The sequence below is a fragment of the Cryptotermes secundus genome, unplaced genomic scaffold (genome assembly GCF_002891405.2).
Source record: "Cryptotermes secundus unplaced genomic scaffold, Csec_1.0 scaffold1950, whole genome shotgun sequence".
Lineage (NCBI taxonomy): Eukaryota > Metazoa > Arthropoda > Insecta > Blattodea > Kalotermitidae > Cryptotermes > Cryptotermes secundus.
Window position 1 is genome coordinate 41,375 of NW_019721536.1, and position 25,843 is coordinate 67,217.

At 39.8% G+C, this 25,843-nt stretch overlaps 1 protein-coding gene across 4 annotated transcripts in view; it reads right to left on the bottom strand.

Moving 5' to 3' along the window:
* The window catches only part of LOC111875580 (DNA polymerase zeta catalytic subunit), a 156,311-nt gene that overhangs the window by 30,195 nt on the left and 100,273 nt on the right, over nt 1–25,843 (bottom strand). For 3 of the 4 annotated variants that reach the window (XM_033755866.1, XM_023871931.2, XM_033755865.1), the window contains 3 exons: nt 11,528–13,571; nt 10,108–10,293; nt 4,180–4,330 (listed from right to left, as the gene is read on the bottom strand). In XM_033755866.1, the coding sequence (XP_033611757.1) occupies nt 4,180–4,330; nt 10,108–10,293; nt 11,528–13,571 (2,381 nt within the window). Of the gene's footprint in view, nt 1–2,164; nt 2,794–4,179; nt 4,331–10,107; nt 10,294–11,527; nt 13,572–25,843 lie in introns of those variants that run through there. The other variant, XM_023871932.2, reaches the window with a different exon arrangement.

Here is a 25,843-nt window from a genome sequence, read left to right on the forward strand (position 1 = left end):
TCTCCAATGTATGCTTTGAAGAGAGCACATATGAGAGCTATTTGTCTGTGCTGTGTCAAGGTTCCCCAGTTCAAATTGTTCCTATGATGTGCAAATTTAGCTGTTTTCTTTTGCACCTGGTCAAACACATGTATGAGTATCTGTCTCTCTCTGTAAGGATCCCAGCAAGCCACCCCATATTCCAGAATTGGACTCACTAAAGACATGTTGGGTAAATATTTAGTGTTGCTATTTCTCTTTTCTAGAAAACACATTGTAAAATGAAGTGCCTCCCAGGCTTTTTTCACCATGAAATTAATTTGATGAGCCCAAATTAGATTGCTGCATAAAATTATTCCCAGATGTTAACAACTGCTCACTTCAGGAATTACTGTGTTCCCTAAGGAATAATTTAGTGGTTCCATCACTTGGACCCTGGTGAAAGAAACTGCCTTACTTTTAATTGGATAAATTATCACTGAATTTTCAGGTTCCCATAAAGAAAATTCTTGACCTTACCAGGACCCAAACTTAAAAATCCTCAGTCTTCCAGCTCATAGTCAGTTGCTATACCAACTAAGCTATCCCGGGTCCCAAAGATGAATATCCCAAAAACTGAGATCTGGGATGCCACAGTCCTCTGCTGATTATGCTGTCTTCAGACACTTCCCATATTTCAAACATGGTTGAATTAGCCATACGTGCTGTAGCATTTCTTGCTGAAAATATGCATATTGTCTTTCTTCAGCAGTCAGCTCATTGAAGAATGGATTCAGTATATCATTAATGTAGCCGTCAGACTTCAAGGATTCATGGAAAAATATTGGGTCAATGATTCGCTGCAGACTTTCGGTACACCACACCCCCACCTCTTCACTACGTAATGGCACTCACTGTATAGCGAGAGGATCTTCATCGCTCCATATTCTTACATTTTGTGAGCTGACATGGACACTCACGTGAAACCGCGCTTCATCAGTCATGAACAGAAGCTGTGGGTCCACGATTCCACTGTGCGCATTTTGCAGCAGCTGTTGCAAAAATGAATTCTTGCTGCATAATCTGGTTGTTTCAGCTTACGTACAACTGTTATTTTATACAGGTGAAATATTAATTTTGTGGCTGTGTAAGCAGATTCTAGCAAAATACCAGGTTCCTGCGCTAAGCCTCTTAACGATTTTCGAGGACAGATCTGTAGTTGTGTCTCAATATCGCGAACTTCTTCTTCAGTCAGCACAATCCTCTTTCATTGCTGCTTCACGCCACACTGAACCTGTGGCCTGCCAATTTTTCACATGCTTGAATACACATTACTTTGTGGGAACTGGCAAGTCAGGATATTTATGAAGAAACTTATGGATACAGTTTCTGTAAGCTTTTCCTTGCAAAAGTTTCAACAATAAACATATGCTTTTCAATAGTGAACTTTATTTCAGTATAAATGTCAACTGCATATCGATACCTCTAACACAGACTGACTATTAATGCAACTTACTGCCGTGACAAGATCAGACCACCTGATGACATACATTTATCAGTAGTAATGATTCATTCTATCAGCAGTTACAGCAGCAATCTGTGAGAAATGTTGTGTCTGCACTATGTTGTTGCCAGGTTGCAACTGAATGCAATGCATAAGTAGTACCATCCTGCTGTTCTTCAGTGTTGTGATACAAATAACAAATTCATCTGCACTGACTTCAGCTGCTATGAAAGGCAAAGTGATGGTGTTGCTGATACAAATAACAAATTCATCTGCACTGACTTCAGCTCCTATGAAAGGCAAAGTGACGGTGGCACACATGAAGTGCTCCTTTATTTCAACACTTCAGAAGCAGAACTTTTAATACCCCTGACAAAATGTCTTCTAGGAAAACAATAATGCTCCTCAGTGTTCTGCTGGTAGATAACTATATCCATTGAAGGAGCAACCAAGAAGACAATGACTTAAAAAGGGTTATACGAGTATACTGAAGAAATTTTTTTAACTAACAGGTTGTCCAGGCAATGCAGAACTATTAGGATATTGTCACAATTTTAGAGTGACTATAGATGGTGCTTGGATTTGTAATTGGATTTAGTGAACACATACAGAAAGTAACTACAAATAACTACAACAGTCTGAATGAGATACACACTCCAAATATCATTGTAACTACAGCACACATAGTCTTCTCAGCCTTCCCTGGCCATTGCTCCAATGGCTTCCAATAGTGGACATTCCCATTACTTTGGATTCCTGAACTGACCCCAACCTCAGCTACAGCAAGTCTCAACTGACTGATAAGTCACTCACCAACCAACTGACTCTGCTCCATTAACTGCAGCTCCCAAATTGTCCCACTTATATCATTCTGGCATGGATTGCACAGAAAAGCCCATTCCTCATTGTTGTGTTTCAATTACTGTCATGGGAATACGTTTGTTTGCAAAGCTGTTACTCAGTAATGGCTGCTGTATATTTGCTTATTCTGTGGTCACTGCCCAGCTATGGTTCTACATGACATAATATTTTTGGAATCTTAAAAAAACCTAGGAAATTTGTTTCCGACAGACTAGTGTAATGTTATGCGAGTAGGTCTTATCTAATGGAATGACAGGTATTGAGTTTGAACTTTTTTATTTAAGTGTGTGATTGTCTGAAAGGCTGTCAAATTATGCACCCATTATAACCAGTCTTACACTATTTCTGCACTGCTTCTTCCGCACCATGTTGCACAGCTCAGATAAAATTACACCAATACTAATTCTTCAGCGTGCCTTGCTGATCCAGCTGATCATTAATCTCTTACACACATTGCTGTCAATGGTTGCCTGGAATATGCATAATCAACACTTATTCACTCTTTGAATCTTTCCATCCATGCAAAAACCTCCCTCTTGCTGAAGTTGAACTTCCATTCCCCTGTAAATCTAGCAAGTGTTCACACCTCTAACAGAAAAGGTTGGGTCAAAGATTGACGTTTTCCTTTGCTCAAGAAAAAGTATCTGAGGAGAATAAAAGGAAAAACGACAGTGAGTGGACCATCACACTGAATAACACATATCAATTCCCAACACAACTAGGAAAAATGCAGCACTCTTAGGCCAGTAAAATGAATAAGACACACCACAACACATCATCTACCTATCCTTCTCCTCACTGAACTCTACGAGCACCAACATCCCATGTTGGACCAGCCTCACTTACTACAACGTCAAACCATACCTAAAGTTAGGAATATGTAAGAATGACTTTCAGTTTGTGACTACAATAAATCTTTTCTCTGCTTGACCAATTTCTTTTACTGTAATCATAATTTTTTACACTAGACTCTTTCCACAATGCACTACAGTGTAAAAATTTTCCATTTTGACATCAGAATCTTTCAATGAAAAATACTCATAAATAATCTATAGAAGGTCACATCCTTCTTCACCATGGGCAGAGAGTGAGTGAGAGAAATAGAGACAGCAAAGGAATGGAGGAGGCAGTGAGAGACCGATTTAGTTGACAAGTCGAGTCATATTAAGTGTGCCAACCACTATGATACTGTTGGATCACACAGTCTACATGCTAATGCTCGAACAAAAAAGAGTTACCTGAAAATTCTCAAAGTTCAAGGCTGAAAGAAGAAAATTTTAATTGATTTTCTTCTTAATGCAGTCTAAAAAATTTGAAACTCACACATGCCTACCTAAATCAATACTAATCACTGAACAAGCACTTATGAGAAATCATTACTGAACTGCAAGGAACCTAATGGGAAACACTCAAGAAGCTTCAACATCAGCAACAAAAAGTATGAAATGGCCCTGCCAACATATGATTTTGATGGACAACTGGAATTCAATTCCTCGCAAAGGCACGGATTCTTTCCCTTATCAACATATCCGGACAAAATTGAGCCCTTACACATGTAACAAGAAATGTTACAAACTAAAGGTTAAAGGAATGCAACTTCATAACATAACCTTGACAGGATCACTGGAATAAAAATAACATTGTGTAAATGTATACACAATTTTGACATCAAGAAAATCTGTAAACAAGAACTAATTTAGAGGACTGAATTTGAAGAATAACACAGGCAGCTCTTAGGGAAGTGAGCAGTAAGGGCGGAATGTGGATTGAATTGCCAGCGGTGTAGAACTTGTGCTGCAATACTAGACAGTTAGTTCATTAAAAATAAATAACACATACATATTAGTACTACTAACCTAACTCGTGTTTTGAAAGACCTGCATCTTCAGGAATATCATTCACTACCATATAGAACAAGGCTCTGATTGGGTCGTAAGATGGATCTGGTTTGAGGTCTCCACGAGTATGAATATGCAGCTCCATGATGAACATAGTCAGAAATTGGTACTGTAAACAGAGAATAATGTAACTAAAGTATTCACACCATACCATAAACCAGTGGTAATGAGACTTCTTGAATTTGTGAAATCTCCTGAAGATGCACTGAAACACATTTGTCTGTTCAGCTCCAAATTACATTGGATAGTTAACAAGAGTGGAACTGCATACTCTAGTTTCTCGAAATGAATACCAAATTTCTGTGGGAGAATATCTTGGAAGACCTACAAAAACTACAGTGAAATTCAATTTCACTGTTCTTGAATTTCATAAAATCTCATGCTAAGTGAATTTCAATTCTCTATATAATGTGCAATTAGTTAAGATATTTTCAAATTTCCAGAATTTGTACCTTGATTTAGCACAACTGTTTGAAACAATACTCAGCATACACATTCCTTCTGCTTACAGCATCACAGTTGATATGGTAATGTTTACTGTGCTCTGGAACAGCTACTGTCTCCCTGTCAGTAGCCAGCTCCTGTTATTTCACCACGTCACTGCACTGTCTCCTGCTTGCAGCTTGCACTTAACCAAGTGGTCAGTCAAAACACTTGTGGCTTCACATATTGCTCTCCTCATGACTGTTCTGCACTGCATGTATAAGCTCAGAGTGGCATGACCATAGTTCATGTTGAGTCATTCTAGAAGTGTCTCATGGGTTCTCAGGGCTCTCAGTGACTTCTCAGCCTTTGGTTGGCAGTCTCCACAATAATCTTGGAAGGGGGAGGAGAGATCTTGGACATTTCTCCAAACAAGAGGTGTGTGCACACTACCATGTGACTCAGCTTTGCTCTCAGTTTATGCAACACTGCTCCCTCCTAACTACCATGTAGATATGGAGCCAGTCCATCCAGCTGCACCACCACCATTTTCACCCTGGGATGATGATCCATCCTGGAGACTACATCCTTGATCTGGTGAATATCTTGCAAGTGCCTTCCCATGAAAACTGCAGCTAAAGCAACTTCCCTCTGGACTGGAGTGAGCGGTACAATCAGACTCTGTTTCCTTCCTGGAATTCCATAGTTGGTTAGGTGGTCATAGCAGACCTTCATACTGCTGCTGGCCACCTTCAGATGTTGACATGTGTAATGGTGGATGTGATGCAGCTGTTCCAAGAGGTCTGTCATGAAGTCGGTCATGGCTTACTCTTGGTGTCATCATAAACACCATGCTGAAAAGCCTCATGCCTGTGCTTCTGCATCTTCATGCTCTAGAGCCAAGCAGGAACAGGGGTATCCTCTTGATCCAGTCTTTGAAGCATCAAGATAATCTTCCTCAGGTGTACCACTGTCTTCACACAAGTGTATCATCATGCCATCCAACTGCAGATGCAAAGGAATAGTGTCTTGCACACTCTGAGGTAAAGTGTCCTGGTCTTGTGTCTCCAAGTTCCAGCCTGGGTTACTTCCTCAGGACACCAATGGAGAAAAAGTTGGTTACCAGAACATCAACCACTGTCAGTGCCTTCCGGTCAGGGGGGGTGTAAACCTCTGGCCACTTTGTGAAGAAATCCACTGTGATCAGAAAGTATTGTTTCTCTCTGGCATTGAGGAAAGTATGATGCAATGTTGATGACAATCCTCTCAAATCGTGCACTGATGTTCCATTAGTGCATCAGGCATGTTGTTGGCTCCACCTCTCAACACTGCTCATGTGTAGCCAGCAGTAAGGCTGTTGCTATCAACTAGATATCGTCCTGATAGTCTTGCATGGAGTTCTCCCATCACTTTTTTTCTTTCACTTTGCTCTGTGGCAGGACTATCTGGGCTGTCTTGGACCATCCATCGATTGACTGAGAGTGGTGATCAAGAGTACCCTCTCTTACGACAAGAGAGCATTTCTGAGGTCAGTAACTCTTGCAGATGTGATTGCAGTCAGCAGTATCCTTCCACTTGGGATCCTCTATAGCATCCACTTCTCACAGAATCAGTCCAATGTCACCATCCAGCTGCTCCTTCCACAGGATGGCACAGTTCCAGTCATCCGTGGTAGCAGCAGTGATAACTTGTGCTTCCAGGCTGCCTGAAAGTCATTTAACTTTCAGGCAGTGTGTGCATGCCTCTGGAGAGGGTACTGAAGAGAGCACATCTGCACTGATGTGCTTCCAACCTTCATTATGTTTGGAAGCAAAACTGTATTCTTGAAGATGATGGACTGAGCGGGATGTCTGTCCTTCCAGGTTCTTGAAACTAAGAAGCCAGGTTAAAGCAGAGTGGTCAGCATGCAGATATAACTCCTGTCCATAGAGGAATTTGTGAAAATGTTTCAAAGGCTTCAAAACAGCCAGTAACTCTCATTGTGTCATAAAGTAGATCTTCCACGAGCTGGTTCAATGGCTTAATACCTGCAAATCCAGCTAAGGACCTCTGGTGGTAGGTACACAGAACCCCTCAACACATATTTGTCCTTCAGTGGTGGCTCTCCCAGTCTTCAGCTTCTCTGTCTGCGGCCACTCCTTCCAGTGATGTATGTCCCTGGTACTAGATCTCATTCTGAAACAGTTGGCACTTTTGGGGGTTCAATATGAGGTGACTGCCTTGGAAGCTCTAAGACTGTCAAGATGCTCCTGAAAAGCCTGGCCAACAATGATTACATCATCCAAGTACACAACGCAGACTTCACAACACCCCACAGGACTGATCCCTTCAGCTTCTTGGACACTGCCGGAGCATTACAAAGGTCAAAGGGCATAACTGTGAACTGCAACACACGCTTTCCACTACAGAACACTGTCTTCTCATTGTCACTGTGGTGGTGGGCAGTCTGCCAATAGCCATGCTTCAAATCAAGGGACAAGAAGCACTTGGCCCCAGTGAGGGTCATAAATCCTCAGTAGCAGGAAACTAAACCTTGTTATTCAGCTACTGGTAGCAGACATAGAAGCAAAGGTTTCCATTCTTCTTCTTCCTATCAAGCATGATGGGTAGGACCTAGGAGTCCTGACTTCTTGATTTTTTTTTAATTTGCTTGGGGGGTGGGGGTGGAGTCCAATTGGGTCAACTCGGCATGGTGGCCATTAATTGGCCTACTGTAGCCTGCCCCAGGTGATTATGATGATGGAGAATTTGGTGGAATGAAGATTGGCAGGGGAAACCAAAGTACTAAGAGAAAACCTGCCCCAGTGCCACTTTGTCCACCACAAATCCCACTTGACCAGACCCGGGATCAAACCCGGGCCACCACAGTTGAAAGCCAGCGACTAACCGCTTGAGCTATAGTACGACCATGACTTTTTGATTACCCTGGGACCTTTCCTGTCCTTTGGCATCTCACCTGTCTGAGCCAGCTTGGCTAATGGAAGTCTGCAAGACAGGTAAGACAGAAGTCGATGGTGCTGATATGGTGGTATACTCTATTGGACCATACACATGTCATTTTTCATTGTGATAACAACCTAGAGTTCAATGACTAACACCTCCAACCCTTGTGGTTCTCCAGTGTTGATGCTGGGCCTCATGCTGAGCACCATTTCTTGCAGCAGCTCATTGGGCCATCGAGTACCAGGAGTCTGAGATTCTGACCCTTTGATTGGCACTACCCACAAGACTTGCCTGCAGTGGCCCGAAGTGGTGCCTTTAGCCAACGCTTGTTCTCAGTTTTTCACGTTCGTGATCCAATGGGTACTTGGTGTAGAGCTTCAACCAACATCCTAGCCCTGTATAGTATAGTCCTTCTGGATGGGAGATCTTCAAACACAATTACACTAGGCTGTTTGCTTAGTCCAGGGGACCCTCCAGCCATGAAATCACCATCCTTTTACATCAAGCTACGATTAACCTCTTCAGGGGCTGAGAGGAGTGATGACTGTGGTTGGACTTTCTAACACATGACACCTCTTCTTGGCCCAGTCATGCCATGTGGTGCTTCAAATCCACCACTGCAGCACATGCTCACAAAACATCCAGTCCCAGGATGAATTAGTTCATGATGTGACAAACATTCAAATTCATAATGCCCTGTCCCATACCTCCATCAGAACCATCTTCAAGACAGGGGAGTTTCCCAGATGTCATTTGCAGAATTAATGGCTGACTAAGCTTCCCTTTAAACAATGAAGTGATGTCAGGCTTAGCAATGGTCATAGATGCCCCACTGCCAATGATTACATTTATCACCCCAGCTCTTACTTGTTACCTGTATCCTGGTCAGCCTCCTCGTCATGTCTCTGTCGACAATCTCCTCTGAGGTGCCTGAAATTCCTACACTGACAGCAGATGGGTCATCCAATCCTCTGGCACTTGGTTACCAGTGACCATGTGCCCATGGAGACCCCAGCCCTTACCAGACACGGCTTTGCTGGTAGTCTGGCTGCCACCTTGACAGCTTCTAACTTCAGGGTCTGCTTAAAGTTTTCACCAAGAGCCCTCACCCCAATTATGAGAGCAGTACTGTTTCATGTCCTGGTTCTTCATTCAACTGACTATTGTACAGGTTGCCTCAGATCAGCGGGACTATTGCTGGATAGCATTTTCAAATTCTTGTAAAGACTCACTGCTGAGCTGGGTTCTGGCTTTGAGTTGTGATCAGCAGGGAACCATAAGCTGGTGGTCTCTGTAACATTTATTTCAGCACTCTGGCGATATCCTTGTATGTACCTCAGGCTGGACGACAGTTTTGGATTCTGGCAACATGCTCCTGAAAATGGCAAGCAGATGCCTGCCTGTTGTGATAAGCCATATCTCAGTCCAAGACGTATATCCATCAAACTCCAACAGCTTCTTCATAACACTGTTAGTCCTTACATTCCTGCTGTCTCCACATCTTGACTGGACTTATACTGTCACCATCTGCATCTCGAACTCTTGACAGGTGACTTTCAGGTCATGCAGTCATCTGTAGCTCACTGCTTTGCTTCGATGCTATGTCTAGTTTCCTCTACATCTCACTGTTATCACCTTTAGCTCAATATTGAATTCACAAAGACTATAAGCCTGCTGTTCAATTACTCCCATGACATCCTTCAACTGTCTGTTATTGTATCTTTGAAATTGCTCTGGATAGGCTTCATAACACATATTTCAATTTTAAATTAATTTTGCAGGAGCTTGTGTTATTTTTGAGTTCAACTTGGCTGGTATGTATGTCCTTTTTTAGGTTTTCTTGGCAGGCGCTTATGTCCTTCTAAGTTCTTTTAACTGCTCTGAAACTTCCTGCAATTCTAGATCCATTTTCAATCCAATTTCTGATATCACTTGGAACTTCTGTCAAGGTTTGCAACACTTACTGTCTGTCAGCAGCGGCTTAAGATCTTCATAACAATCTGCTTTTGTCCATCGCTATTTCACCATACACCACTCCACTGTCCTATTCCCACATTTAGCACTAAACTTGTGAGTCACAGCACATCTGGCTTCATGTCTAGTTTTCCATACATGATTCTTCTATACCACTTCTAAGCCTAAACTCAGCCTAAGATGGTCCTCTCCTTGCCTTGCAACCACTGTTTTATGCCCAGGCACATAAAAGTCTCTTGTGTGTTCTCAGTTACCCTTCAGCCTTGGGCAGTTTCCAGAATGACCCAGAAGGGGGAGTTTGAATCTTTCCTCAAATGTGAGGTGCCTACATGCTAGTATGTGACCCTTACCCCCTTTCTGCTCAGTTCAATACATGGTAATATTAGTGTGTCTCATAAGGTTTCTTGACATCATTCTGCATAACACTGACTTAACTAAAATCCTGACTTTGTGTAAAAAATGCCATTCCTCCAGAGATTCATTATACAGAAACTCCTCTGTAAACATAAAACTATAATGGCAATTACATTTATATTTATATATTACCTCACAAATGGCTTTGACCTCATGCAGGTTCTGAAGTGACACCTGGAAACCATATGTATTGTTTGGTGTGCTTTCTTCTATTTGACAGCTTGAGTTCACTCCTTCCACAGCTCTCTGAGTGGTTGTCACAGGATGGAGCTGATGGTGGAGTAGTAGTTTGCGAACAGGTTCAGCCTCAACTGTACCCTGGTGAATAATTAACAAATACAATTTACATAGTGTATTTTGATTTGTATAGCACAAAATATACTCCTGATTATCAACATGCATATTATTTGGTTTGCGTATTACTCCAGTGAGCAAAACCTTTCTTGTGAAGGCAAAAGTCACATTCAATTTGTGAAGGTAAAGTGAAACCCCTATCTTACGACTTCTTTGGGGGCAATGGATTCGAGTAGTAAACTGAGATAACCTTCAATGGAGGTAATATAACACAGAGTGCACTGACTGGGGATCACTGAAATTTCATGTTAAATAAGGGAAAATCTAAAATCATGGAACATTAAATGGGCATTTCACTGTATTTCCCACATTTTACAGAGCACAAAAGTCAATTACAATGAAAAAGAAAACCCCACCAATAGCCTATCCTATGCCAGATGAATCCAGTCAACATTCTCATGTACTATTTCCCCTAAGATTCACTCTAATATTAGGTTCCCATCTACATCTAATGTACATACATGCCTGCAGTTTCGAACTGTTCTCTCTTGTTCAGGAGTCCTGACTAAAATTGTCTATGAATTTCTTGTCTTCCCACATGCGCTACATACTTAATCTCATACTCCTAATAATATCTGACGAAGAATATAAATTATAAAACTCCTAGTTCAATTATCTTGATCATCCTGTTATTTTCACTCTTCACTATTGTCCCCAGAAATCTATTCCCCTAAGGTCCAGAAGAAAAGTTTCACACCCAGGCAAAACATCAGGTAAAAATAGTTCCATAAATTTTAGTCTCCACATTTCTTTATGACAGGCATAATTCCTAATATGTAAAGTTTCCAGTACCAGTAACATCAATTCAAACCCACAAATTAGAATTGATGTACTAAAAGGAACAGGGGATTTAAATCCTCTAGCTTGGTCAGTATAGTGATGGACTGGACGGCCTGGGAAAGATTCCCAGCAGAGGCAACAGAGTTTTCTCTATTCCACAATGACCAGACTGGCTCTGAGATCCACTCTGAACCAACAGATACCATGGGATTTTCCCTGAGGTTAAAGTGGCTGGGATGTGAAGCTGACAACTCACTTCCCATACAGCACAAAGGTCAAGAATGATGGAGCTATACCACCACTCCCTCAGTCATCTTCATGGTGTGATGCACAGAGGCAATTTTATCCTGTTTTTATTCCCATATGATGGATTTTGTTTTAATGTAAAAGAAAATAATTTTTGTTATTTCTCATATACCTGTGAGCTGGAGATGAGGTCAATTGCATTTTCAGGCTGAACTTGTTCTACTGATCTGATGACTTCACTTCTGCCATCACTATCTTGATGCTTGTATGGTCCACTATTATCATAAAAATGAGGAAGTTCTGAACTGTCACTGGATATTGGGTTCTCCTTGGCTGCTCCACATTTCAAAATAGTGTCTACTGCTGCTTCTTCTGGTTCTTCTCTTATGGATGGCAACATGAAAGATACATTTTCTTGAGTTTGGGGGTCAAATTTCAACCCTTTTCTTGAGCGTTTCAGTAACATCTTTGTTCTGTTTTGACTAGAGTTATGGATAGGTGTACAAGAAGGGCTGGGCAGGTAAGCTGAGGCCAATGTGACCTGTGGAGTGCTGTGTGTTGTGGTTACATTGCCTCTCCCATTTTGTTCAGATCTAAGACTTCCAGGAGTTACAGGAAGAAAAGACATATCATCTGAGCCTGATTCTTGCCCTGGACTTAATGGCATCATTATCCTCCTACTGCTAACATCATCACCTACATCATTTCCTTGAAGTTCCTGTACATTTGACTTTTGTGCTGCTTTAGGCCACAGATTTACTTCAGTTATACTAGGTGGCAGCTTACATGGTGTAATAACAACTTCTCTGTTACTGGCCAAAGCAGGTTTCATGTTATCCAGGCCAAAGTCACTACTTTGATCTAAACTCCCCTGAGATGTATAACTTAATTCCTGTAACAATTTTCTTCTCCAGGTTTCAATGTCCAAAATGTCTTGTAAACTTCCAGCAAAGGGTTGCAAATCACAAACTGACATGCTACAGATCTTCAATACTTTACTTCCAACTTCTATTTTGTTCCCAATATCCAAGACATTACCAACAAAGGGCTCTTGGTGTCGATACTCTGGAATACAAAATTCTGATAAACTTGCCAAAATCTCATTTTTTGAAGGAGGGTTAAACCTTGGAATGTATACTCTAAAGTTCTTATGAGCTGTTGTTACAATCCTGAAGTGACTTTCATTCCTGCATAAATGTTCAGTCAGTGGGGTCTGATTTATAACATTGTGTGTTTCGGCTACATTACCTAAACTGTTTTGTTCCATACGCATGAACAACGCACACTCCAAATTCATTTCATGTTTGCTGGAATTATTAGCAGGCACAGGAGGTTTTACCATAAATTCCTCAAACTCAGCAGAGGCTGTTGCACTATACGATATGGTTTCATTGTAATAACTTAAAATACCTTCTTCAAGCTCCTCCTCATCATTGAAATTGCACCAGTCTTCTGTATGCTGCTCTACTTTCTCAGTGTGTCTGCTTCTAACACCATCTGAATCACTATCTAAACTACTGGTTTTTAGGGTTTCATTTCTCTCATATGAATTGATTTCAGGCATTTGTGTAATATATAGGCTATTACTATTATGTAACTTTTGTTCTGTCAGACCCTCACATAAAAAGCTTCCTTCTTTAACAGTCATCCTTGGAGATAAAGCCTTAGAGCTCATGTCATCCTCGGCAACGAACATATCAAGGATCTTTCTCTGTTTCACAATCCTTTTCCTTTCTGGAAAGTCTACGATGACTGAAGCACTGTTTCTACTGGTTCTCTCTCCATTAGCATACACTTTGACAGAACCTTGTGATATGTTTTTACAGTCATTCTCCTGTGTGCTCAAATACAATCCATTTTCAATATGGCTTCCCAAGAATGGAGACTTGGGTTGTTTTCTGACTGTTTTTGAAACTGTACCACCTGACGATTCAGCCAGTAACTGCTCCATGTTTTCAGCACAATGTAATGTAGGCACATTCACACCCCTATTGCAAGCACCATGCCTTCTCTGGGGACATGCACACAGCTGACTTCCATCATCCTTCCGGGCCTCACTTCTTATTGGGCAACTACACATGCTTTTAACTGATGTGTTGTCACTTTCCAAAGACTTACTAGATTCAGATCTGCTGATATTCAACTTATGTGATATGTCTAGCTGACAGTTTTCTTCATTATACACCATATTTTGTTCAGTTGCAAGGGATAGGGATCTGAAATTATGAAACACAACTAATTAAATATTTAATATATATAGTATATACAATATAAGACACTTTAAAAGTGAATGGTTTTCAAATAAACCAAGCTTTAAAAAACTTTATTATTACAGTATCATTCAATGGAATTTCTGTTCAAGAGATTGAAAGCTGACTGAAACATTGCTGCTGTTTCTGTTCTGCACTGAATAAGTAATACAACAACCTGTTATCTGCACAGAATTAAACATCAAGCTGTTATTTCCACACATGGTTCTGTTTCAGTATTTTGAATATATGATAAAATACTGCTGTAACAAATACCAACTGAAGAAAAATTCAATTCTATAAAGCAAGTGAAATTAGTCAATTTGCTATGTATATAAACAAATATTTAAAAACAGGTCTATTTCCTGAACAGCACTAACTGACTAGCCTTCATAATGGACACTGTTTTCTATAAGGTAGGAACTGAATTTTTAATTACTAATTTTGATCAATTTCAGGCTTCAAACAGTTAATTTCATTATTACATAACATAATTTCTAACACATCTGAATTCAAAAAATTAAGTTATTCTCAATTACATTACAGTTAGCTCATAATCTGGACTTTCAGATATGTCTGTCATGATGAAGAAATCAAGTTTTGTCTTCTCCCAAAGACATATGCTGTTACCCTCAGATGGTTAAAGGATTGGTCATACTGCTCTTCTACGAGATACCAACAATTTAATTACACATAATATAACAAGAGTGATATTTCTGTGCCACTCATTCTAGATGCATGGTAAACTGAAAATGATAAACTCTGGCATGGGGGTAGGTTCTATTGCAGTGTTGTCACATTACAGGAGGAATGAATTTTTTCTGTTAATGCAAGTGTGAGTTTAAATTACCTGTTCATGTTGATGAGTGAACCTGAAAAAACTAATGTCACACCACAGTCGGTACTGGCACTACATAAATATCCCACCAAGTTCCTTATATGGCATCTGGCATATAAGCCAACCTGCCCCATTTCACTCACTACCTAATGCTCTATCTCTTAACCCTCCAATGATGGAGGACATTTAGTTCCTACTCACTCCTTGGGAAGGAGGATATTAAAAACATTTAAAACGGTACGAGGGGGTACCAAAAAAACCGAACTTATTTTTTTTAACTTGTTTATTCAAATTTTAAGCACAAACCTTCAATCCCCTTCAAAGTACTCTCCACTTACACTAATACACTTGTCTAGTCTTTTATTCCATTTTTCAAAACAGTGTCTAAATTCATCTTTTGAGATGCTTGACAGCGTCTCCGTCGTTTTTTCCTTCACCTCAGCAACATCAGCAAAACGCTTTCCTTTCATGTCTCTTTACATTCGAGGAAACAAAAAAAAGTTTTGATCATTTCGGGACTCTTCTTTCAAAGCACAGCATGCTTCCATGCGACCTTGTTTTTGTTCAGCAGTCAGCAGTTGTGGCACGAATTTCGCAGCCACCCTTTTCATTCCCAAATCTTCTGTCAAAATTCGCTGAACTGAGCTCCAAGTCACTCCCGACAGCTCCACAATTTCTTCAATGGTCCGTTGTCGATCTTCCTTGATGATTTCACGAATTTTTTCAACATTTTCATGTGTTTGGGCTGTGGAAGGACGACCAGAACGAGGTTTGTCATCAATTGACATTTCCACCCTTTTTGAAATGGGAAAACCACTCAAACACTTGAGTTTTCCCCATAGCATCGTCCTTGTACGCCGTTTTTAACATTTCAAGAGTTTCTGTTCCACTTTTCCCGAGCAAAAAGCAGAATTTCACCGCTGCACGCTGTTCACAAAAATCAGCCATTGCAAAAATGACGATCACACAAAACAGTTGTCACTATAAACTCTGCTGAAACTAGTCCTTACCTTCTGAAGCAACAGTAGTCGGCTTATCGACTCAGGAATGTTAGCTCTATGCGCTCATAGTGGCAAACTGAGGTACTACAAAAGCTCTGCCCACAAAAAAATTAGTTCGGTTTCTTTTGGGTACCCCATCATACATGGAACATTTCACTTAAAGTGAAATAAACTGGGAAAAATTTGAGTTTTGTTTTTCTAATTTATAATTTGAGAATCTAGTATTGTAAAAATGTTCAAGTTGGTAATAGTGATCTATATTCATTTGTTTTTGTTTTGTATTATAATAAAAAATGTCTTCTCATCCAATATGGCTGTTATGTGATATGTAAGCATGATACAAAGAAAATCATCAGGTTATGGGCCCAGGTTTGCTCAAAAAAAGAAAATAAAAAGGGAAAAGACAGCAGAAGAATAACGAAAAATGGCAGCCACAGAGACACAAGAGATGACGCATCTGCCAAAACTGAAGGACGCCAACTCATTTCCACTGTGGGATTTTTAAATCAAGATTCTCATGCATAAAAAAGAAGTGATAAACACCGTTGATGGCAGCGACCAGTTAAGTGACCAAGGAAGAGACAAAGAAAATATAAGGAAATGGAAGATGCAAGATGCAAGATGTGACATGCACAACCGCGAAAGAAATGTACAACACCTTGAAGCAAATTTATCAGCGATACACCTCTCAACAGAAGTGCCTTCTGCTACAAGACTTCTACAACTTCAAGTATGACAAAACTAAGGATATGATGACGAATATAAGTCATGTGCAAAACAGTGCCTTCGAGCTTCGTCAGCTGAACCAAAACGTTTATGAAAACATGATCATGACAAAAATAATGATTCTACCAGAAGACTACAAACACTTCAGCACCGCCTGGGACTCAGTGGTGACTGTGGACAGAACCCTTGACAACCTGGTGGCCAGATTGATGTTGGAAGAAGTGAAGTGCAAGATGACGACTAAAGAAAAGGAAAGCATAGCCTGTAAGACAGTAACTAAAAGCAAAAGTAAAACCCTTTTCAAGTTTAAGGTCTTTCATTCTGGTCCGTCACACTAACCAATTAACAATCAAGTTCCTTCCGTCAAATGTGACACTTTTTTAAGTTTTCCACCTCGTCAGCACCTGCCTTACAAGTGTTTCAACTGTAATCAAATAGGTCATGCTCAGATCAACTGCCCCAACAAAGGTATGAGAAATTGCTCTATCTGTAAAAGGAATAATCACTCTGAAAAGGACTGTTACTTTAGAAATAAGGACAGTGATGCGAGAAAACAATGTACAGTATGTAAGAAAACAAATCATGCTGAAAAGGACTGTTATTTTAAAGATAGGAATAAAAGAAGCAAGGTCAATTTTTTAGCTAAAGCAGCAGAAACCCACATGAGTGATGCAAGTGAAAAAGACAAAATGTATGTAGTGGATAGTGGTAGCACATGTCATATGACACATGTGAAGACTGATTTGATACATACTAAGCAGTATACTCAATGTATAAAGGTAGCAAAGAAGAATCAAAGTATGAGTGCAAAAGAAATAGGCAATTTGGAATTTAAAGAGTGTAGTTTGAAAAACGTTTCATATGTTCCAGAACTCAGTAAAATCTGCTGTCAGAAGAAGTGGAGAAGCGTTGTTTACAAAAGAGAAAGTCCTGATACTCAGGGACAGAAATGTTGTAATCGAAGGAAAAAAGGATGAAAATGAATTATCATTAACTTTAGCATGAGGAATGAAGCCATGATGACTCAGCAAGATACAAGTGTAGAGTTGCACAGAAAGCTAGGTCACATAATTAATGCAAATCTTAGGAAACTACAAGAGATATGCCAAGGGATACCAGAAAGTGTGAGCAAGTGTAAAAATTTTGATATATGTTCAGTTTGTATGCAGGCCGAACAAGTGAGACTCCCATTTGATACAGAAAGAAGTAGGGCTGGAAAGCCATTTGAGATAATTCATAGTGACGTGTGTGGACCGATTGATCCCACTACTTGTGACAATAAGAAATATTTCCTTACGTGTGTGGATGACTATTCACATATTTGTAAGATATACCTGTTAGAAAATAAGAGTGAAGTGTATACCTGTTTGAAGGAATATGTAAATGAAGCTGAGTGTCACTTCAACACAAGAGTGTGAAGAATAAGATGTGACAATGGAGGGGAATATAAGAACAACGCCTTGAGAGAATGGTGTAAGAAGAAGGGGATTGTATTGGAATTTACTACACCATATTAGCCACAGCTAAACGGCACTGCCAAAAGGATGAACCGTACTATTGTGGAAAAGGCAAGAGCATTGATTTTTGACTCGGCTTTAAGTAAGAGAATGTGGGGTGAAGCTGTACTCACTTCTGCAGACCTGCTAAACTGAAGCCCAACAGTGAACGTGAATGAAATGCCAGCGGAAAATTGGTATGGTAAAAGACCGGATCTGGCTGGATTGAAGATTTTTGGTTCAGAGGTGTACACTAAAATAACAAAAACCACAAATCCAAAAGTTTATTTAGGAATACAAATCGAGAGGCAACCAGATGGGATACATATCTCTCAAACCAACTATGCAAGCCAAATATTGGAAAAATACAACATGCAAGAAAGTCGAGAAATGAAAACACCCGTGGCCACAATCCCACCAACAAATGACGAAGGAGAAAATGACATAGATTTCTTTACAGAGAAGCTGTAGGAAGCCTGCTATATATGACTTCGAAAACCAGACCCAATATGGCATTCACTGTAAATGTGGAAAGTCGAAGCTTGGAAAATCCTGACAAAATAGCTGTTCAGAATGTGAAAAGGACCCTTAGGTATGTGAAAAGTACACGAGATTCAGGAATAAAATATACCTCACCTGACTCTGAAATTGTGAAACTGGAAGCATTTAGTGATGCTGATTATGCAGGGGATGTAAAGGATAGGAAGAGTGTAACGGGACATGTAATTATGATGTCAGGGACCCAATATCATGGTGCTCTAGGAAACAGAGTAGTGTTGCATTATCAACCACTGAGGCCGAATATATTGCAGCAGCTGAGTGCTGTAAAGAATTGAAATATCTATAGACGTTGATAGAGGAGTTGACAGGAAAAAGGGTGGAAGCAGAACTGTGTGTCAACAATCAGAGTGCAACCAAGATAATGGAATCTGGACAAGTAATGCTTAGGAGTAAGCACATAGACGTTAGGTATCACTACATAAGTGAACAATTGAAGGAGAAACTGTTCTCAATCAAATATTGTAACACTGAAACTCAGGTGGCAGACATTTTAACATAACCACTATCACCAGAGAAATTTACCAAGTTTAGAGACATTATCATCATCATCATCATCATCATCATCATCATCATCATCACTGACACAACAGCCCTTTGTGAGCCCTGGCCTTCCTCAGGATTGCTCGCCATTCTTCTCCATTCAATGCTACATTCCTCCAGTTCTTTACACCCAAAAGTCTTTATGTCCTGCCACACACATTCTTCCCATCTTAACCTTGGTCTTCCCACTCTCCTATTTCCTTCTGGTTTAGTATTAAACATTTTCTTGATGGTTCTATTCTCGCTGACATGTATTATATAAATCCACGTTGAATGAGATTAAAATTTTATTCTGAATGTTAAGAACATCTAGGTAAGAATTTGGAAGGAGGAGGTTTGGGTATATTTCAAAGTATGATGTCTCTTTTCGATAAAAGAAACTCAGATTTGCATATTTATCGAAGATTAATTTCACAACCCTTTTCAAGACCCTATATTAAGCTAACCCTGTAACAGGCCGTTGAGGTCCAAATGGTTGTGAGGCGTCGAAGATCCAACATTTTCTAATTGGCTTACAGATGGCCTTAAGCGTCGGCCGTCCTTTACCCCCAGGAATATTCCTGGTATTTATTCATGTTAGAGGCTGAGTTGACCCCAGGGCCAGAGTGAGGCTGGAAGGATTAGGCAAATTCAACAAAAATCCAATGACCTCATCAATAATCGAACCCGCGACCTTCCGGCTTGTAGCGTAGTGCTTCAACCAACTACGTTACCGCGTGTTCCAAGACCATATATTAACTGCCATTAATTTCTTTCCTGTCTCACTAGTTTCACCGGCCTCCATATTGTTATTATTGAAGGCCAAAAATTTGGCCCATAGAGCATAGTGATGTTGTGACCACCGGGAGCATGATGTTCATAGCAAGTTTAATGAAATTCTGTCACTTGAATCGAAAAGAATGAGGCGCCATATGCTTCCATGTAATGATAAAGTAAGTCTGTCTTTCCTTAAAATAAAGGGCCGTCCAGGACTTAAAGTTCGTATGGGCTTAAACACCAAAACCTTAGGAATTGTCAGCTAAAAGCCACCACACCTGTTTGTAGACTAGAAGGCGTCCTTCGAATCCCGGTCTTGGTCACAAGAGAACACGACAAATTGTTCTTCTTTCTGTGTACCTCTCAGATCCTTGTTAAGTAAACCGCTGCTTCAACAAGGAGAGAACTGTCTTGTTGCAAAGGAACAAACGGCTCTCGTGTATTTGTTGTGATGTAAATCCAACCTTTCATTACATCATCAGCCCAATATGGGCCATAGAAAGGTTAATATGTGCCCAGACGTGCGGTCATGTGCATGAAGTCCGTTCTTTTTGGAAGTGCCCCTCCCCCCAAAACCCCCGTGATTTATTGTGCCGCCGCTTTGCCGACCCCTGAACATTAGTCACGCTGACCAACCCTACACGGCCCCCCTTGTTGTAATGAGATTTTTTTCTCCACGAATGTAACGAGATTTTTTAGAGCCTGGATGTTCTTTTTTATGTGGAAATGTTACAGAGAAAGAGAGAGAGATAAAAGGAGGAAGAGATTTTTATTTCACTTCCAGCCCTCGTTTTAGTTTTCATTCCCGAAATATCCTCTTCTAGAGGACGAAGAAGAATGTGGGATTGTGGGCAGAGCTGAAAGGGCTCGGTCCTCTCTCAGTTGTCAGGTGTATCAACTTCATTCAGTATGTAAAGTGACAGACAGTTGCAGATATCACAACTCGGCAATATCTCCCTCCAGTGGATGCATTTGAATCTAACGGTGTCATTTGCATTTGTTTCGTCCCCTGTCTGATATCCTGATCTGGAAGCAACAAAGCTTCCTTAGCTAAGTGGTGGGAGGCACCTGCGCAGTTGGGTCCTTTGTAGAGCTAACCTCAGTCACAGGACAGTGATTATTATTTTTGTTATTACTGTTATTATTATCCGTCTAGGTCCGAGGCTTTTTGTGATCTTTCATAACAAGCTTATTTTTATGGCGAGGAGTTGATAGCCCCACACCCAACCCTCACACTGGAGATCCACCCCTTGTTGGCTGTCCGCAGCTGCTTATTCAATATATTCGCAGCTACCTTCCACATCTGATGGCCGTCTCCTCCATCCGCAACCTGAGGACGCGTCATGACGTGGCGAGAATTAAGGACTGGATCTATCTGGCTCAGAATAGGGAGCAGTGGAGGGAGAGATTTTATGAATATGGTAATGAACCTTCAGGTTCCATAAAATGTTGGGAAATTTTCGAGTATCTGAGCGACTGGCGGCTTCTCAAGAAGGACACAACTCCGTATTATTATTATTATTATTATTATTATTATTATTGTTGTTATTATTACCGTCGTATCTTTGCTTCTTACCACGTGACGTCCACAGACACAAACTGTTGTAAATCTGCCTCAGAGAACTGCTGTAAATGTGACACGAATCACATGCTTTAATATTGTTCTTAATAGGCAATGATATATTTTGTTATTAAACGTTGAGGGAAATGTGATAATAATAATTCATTTAAATTCTTATTTATTTACGTGCTAACTGAACAGCCCCAAAGGCAAATTACAAAGTAATCACGGGTAAAGAAAACTGCATAACATAACATTCGAAAGATTCAATTCAATGTTTGTTCATTTCACTGCCAACTCAACAGCCAAGAGTACAGAGTGAGTAAGAGTGAAAGCAACAAACACAAAGTACAAAACAAGACAAATAACATCTGAGCAATGATGATGATGGTCGCGCCATAGGTCAAGCGGTTAGACTCTTGCTTCCATCACGGCGGCCCGGGTTCTATTCCGGGTCTGGTCAAGTGGGATTTGTGGTGGACAAAGTGGCGATGGGGCAGGTTTTCTCCCAGTACTTCGGTTTCCCTGCCAATCTTCATTCCACCAATTGCTCCACAATCACCCTCACCTATCATCTGGGGCTGGTACAATAGGCCAGAAGTGGCCGCAGTACAAGGGACTTAGTCCCACCCCACTAGCAATAAGAAAATGATTATAACACAGAATATATGCATTTACGATGATACAATATATATTATAATGCGTAATAGGAAAGTAATGATAATAAACAAGTCAATCTACTGAAGTGCTTGACAACAGAAGAGAGACAAATTACAGGCAAGTATTGGAGACAGAGAACACTTTATCACAGAAGAAGTGAGCGAAAATAATAATGTCCGGTTCATTAAATAGTTTGTATAGCTCATGGTTATACCTCTTCCTTCATATTCCATTTTCTTCCACTGGTCCAAAGATATATCTCAAGATCCTCCTTTCAAATATACTTAACAGTCTTTCATCCAATCTTGACAGTGCCCAGGTCTCAGAGGCATAAGATAGCACTCATCTTATAAGTACTTTATACATCATAGTTTTGCTTTTCCTGGGTATTAATTTGGATTTCAGGTGTTTCCTAAGGCCATGGAGACATTTGTTTGCTGCAGAGCACACGCTTTTTTATTTCATCACTGATATCATTTTTACAGTTAACTTCTGATCCAAGGTAAGTGAAACTACATACAACCTCAAATTCATATGAGCCAATTTCAATATATGTAGGTCTATTAGCATGGTCTTTCTTGGTTACCAGCATGTACTTTGTTTTATTTTGGTTAATTTGAAGATTCATCTTTTTTGCTGCTCTTTCCAAATTAAGAAAAGCTTCTTTCATAGATTTTTGTGTTCTACAAATTATATCAATATCATCTGCAAATGCCAAAATTTGAACTGACTTGTATAGAATATAGTTCCCCTTGTGTTGATGCCTGCATCTCTAATTACCTTCTCTAATGCTAGATTGAACAAAAGGCAAGCTAGGGAATCTCCTTGTCGAACTCCATTTCTAGTTATTATAGGGCTGGACAACATATCCTTAATCTTAATTTGGCACTGGGTCTTTCTCTTAGCGGCTCTGGCTAAAGCCATTAACTTCCGTGGAATGTGCATCTTTTCCATTGCCAGAAAAAGATTATCTCTATCTATGGAGTCATAGGCTGATCGGAAGTCAATGAAAAGATGATGTGTTTCAATTTGGAATTCATTACACTTTTCAAGGACCTGTCGAATAGCGAAAATCTGATCGTTAGTTGATCTTCCTTGACGAAACTCACATTGGTAATCCCCAATTATGCCTTCCACAAAAGGAGAGAGTCTGTTAAACAGAATGTTGGAAAATATTTTATATGCTATGCACAACAGACTAATTCCTCTATAATTAGAGCATATCATGACATTGCCTCTCTTATGGATAGGGCATACAATACTTTGGTTCCATTCCTCTGTGATTATTTCAGTTATCCATATCTTAACAATTAGCTGATGTAAGTGCCTGGCATATTCTGGGCCTCCAAATTTCACTAATTCTGCCGTGCTGAGATCCAATCCTGGAGCTTTATTATTTTTCAATTTTTTGACAGCTTGTTCTACTTCTTTTATGGTTGGCGGTGGCTCTTCAGCCTCAAAATTTCCTTGATTCCGGTCTATGGTCATACCTTCCACTTGTTCAGAGGTGTTACTATTTAATAATTCCTCAAAATATTGCGCCCATCTTTCCAATATTGCTTCATCGCTACTCAATATTGTGTCTTCTTTATCTCTACATAAGGTTGTTCTGGGTTGAAAGTCCTTTCGAGTCTTGTTTAGTTTTTGATAAAACGCTCTAATTTCGTTTGAACTTCTTATTTGCTCCAGTTCAATCAGCTCTTGTTTATCATATTCCCTTTTCTTCTTTTTATGCAATCTTTTTCCTTTTCTTCTTGCTTCACGGTATTCTTCCACGGCCCCTCAAGTATGGTTCCTTTGATATGCCTGGTTTTTTTGATCTGTCACTTGCTCACACTCTCCATCAAACCAATTCTTATACTTTATCCTTTCCATTGTTCCTAAGACTGCACCAGCAGCATTTATAATAACATCTCTGAGGCCCCTCCAAGCTTCACTGACATCCTCACTAACAGAGAAACCTGCCAGGCATTCACCAATTAATCCAGTATATCTGGTTGCAACTCCTTGTTCCACCAATTTCCCACAATTCAATTTCTTAGCCTGGGATCCATGTATCTTCCTTGCATTAGATATTCAACTTCTAATCTTTGATATTATTAAGTAATGATCAGAGTCAATGTTGGCTCCCCTGTAGCTCCTGACATCCATCAAATCTGAACAATGCCTTACATCTATTAGGATGTGATCAATTTGATTAAACACATTTCCATCAGGGGATTTCCAGGTTCGTTTATGTATATCCTTATGATTAAACATTGTACTACCTATTACCATGTTTCTTGAGGACGCAAAATTTATTAATCTCATCCCATTATCATTTGACTTGTTATGTAGGCTATGTTTTCCAATAACCAATCTATATACATCCTCATTCCCCACTTTATCATTCATGTCCCCTATGAATAGTTTATAATCCATTTTTGGACATTCACCATATATTTCATCCAATTCATCATAAATGGAGTCTTTCTCCTCATCACTTTTATCTTCAGTTGGGGCATGTGCACAAATAAGGCTATAGTTGAAAAACTTTCCCTTAATTCGTAGCCTACATGTTCTGTGGGATTTTGCCTGGAAGTCTAAAATAAGATGTTTCCCCTTTTATTAACAATAAAACCTGTTCCAAACATGTGACTCTTCTTCTGGCAGCTATAGAATACAACATGATCCCTCTTTTCCATGACTCCTTTACCCAACCACCTCAGTTCTTGTATAGCAGTGATATCTACTTTATAGCTATCTAGTTGTTCGAGTAGCAATTTTAGTGCTCTGGCTCTATAAAGAGATAGTACATTCCAAGATCCAATTCTCAAATCCTTTAAACATTTTCCAGGTTGTCTTGAATAGGTCCGTCCAGCTACTCTTTCCTCGGATTTCTGAACAATTTAGTTTTTAAAGTGTGAGGTCGTTAACCTCACACACACCCCCCAGCCTGGAGGACCAGGATATCCTTCTCTGTCTGGCTCCTACCCCTTGAGTTGTGTGGGGCGGGGGTGGCCCTACCAGTAGCTATGCTACCGCCGGCATAGCTCTCAGGGTCTCAGGAGCTCTCAAACCCCACCAGCATGATAAGGTGGAGTTAGAGACATTATACTTAAGAATAAATAAGTCTGATTTTAATAAGACTGAGAAAATTGTAATTACATGTACTAATTTTGTAATCTGAAGACTAAAATTACTAAGTGTTATTCAATTTAACTTTGTAAAACAGCTAATAATGTTGACAACATTTTGAAATTAAGGAGGAAAATGAGAAATGTCTTTGTAACATTTTGAAATTAAGGAGGAATGTTGAGAATCTAGTAATGTAAAAATGTTCAAGTTGGTAACAGTGATCTATATTCACTTGTTTTTGTTTTGTATTATAATAAAATGTTTCTTCTCATCCAGTATGGCTGTTCAGTGATATGTAAGCACGACACAAAGAAAATCAACACAGAAATTTACATAGAATCGGTGTATTGGTCCACGCTGGTTTAAAATTATTTCTTGGCATAGTAAGCCTATAAAAATTAGGAATATTAGTATAATATTGCCTTAGAAGTTCAGCTGAGTGTGTTAGTTTTGAAAACATTCCACACAGAGTCTCATGTCACACGCATCACACCAGCAGACAGTTTTTGAAACACAACACACCGTTTCTATGGTTGCTTATAAAATTTCTTTCTCTTAGACGGGCACTGTTTAGTCTGACGAGTGTTGAACCAACACTTTGTGTTCTACAGCATTAGCATATTTCACAGAGAGTCCCTCAATTAACTGAATTCTGACTGACAATTGATCTATTATTTTCCTTATTATTCCTACATATTATGATCACATTCAGAAATTTTCTTTTTGCCCCTTTATAGTTTTGCATATTCTCCCAATGGACATTCGTGCTTCTCTCGATTCTGTCATTTACCACAGAGTCGAGAAAAGCAGAAATATCCATATTCAGTGTCTAATGCCAATTCTGATAAAACTGGCCATGGCAGCTAAAACCAGTGCATGATATGTATTTATAGAACAAAGGGGAATTACAGTAGTACCATTAATATACTGAACTGTTTATGGTTTGCTATATAGGAGTCATGACACACTTCTCATAGTCAACA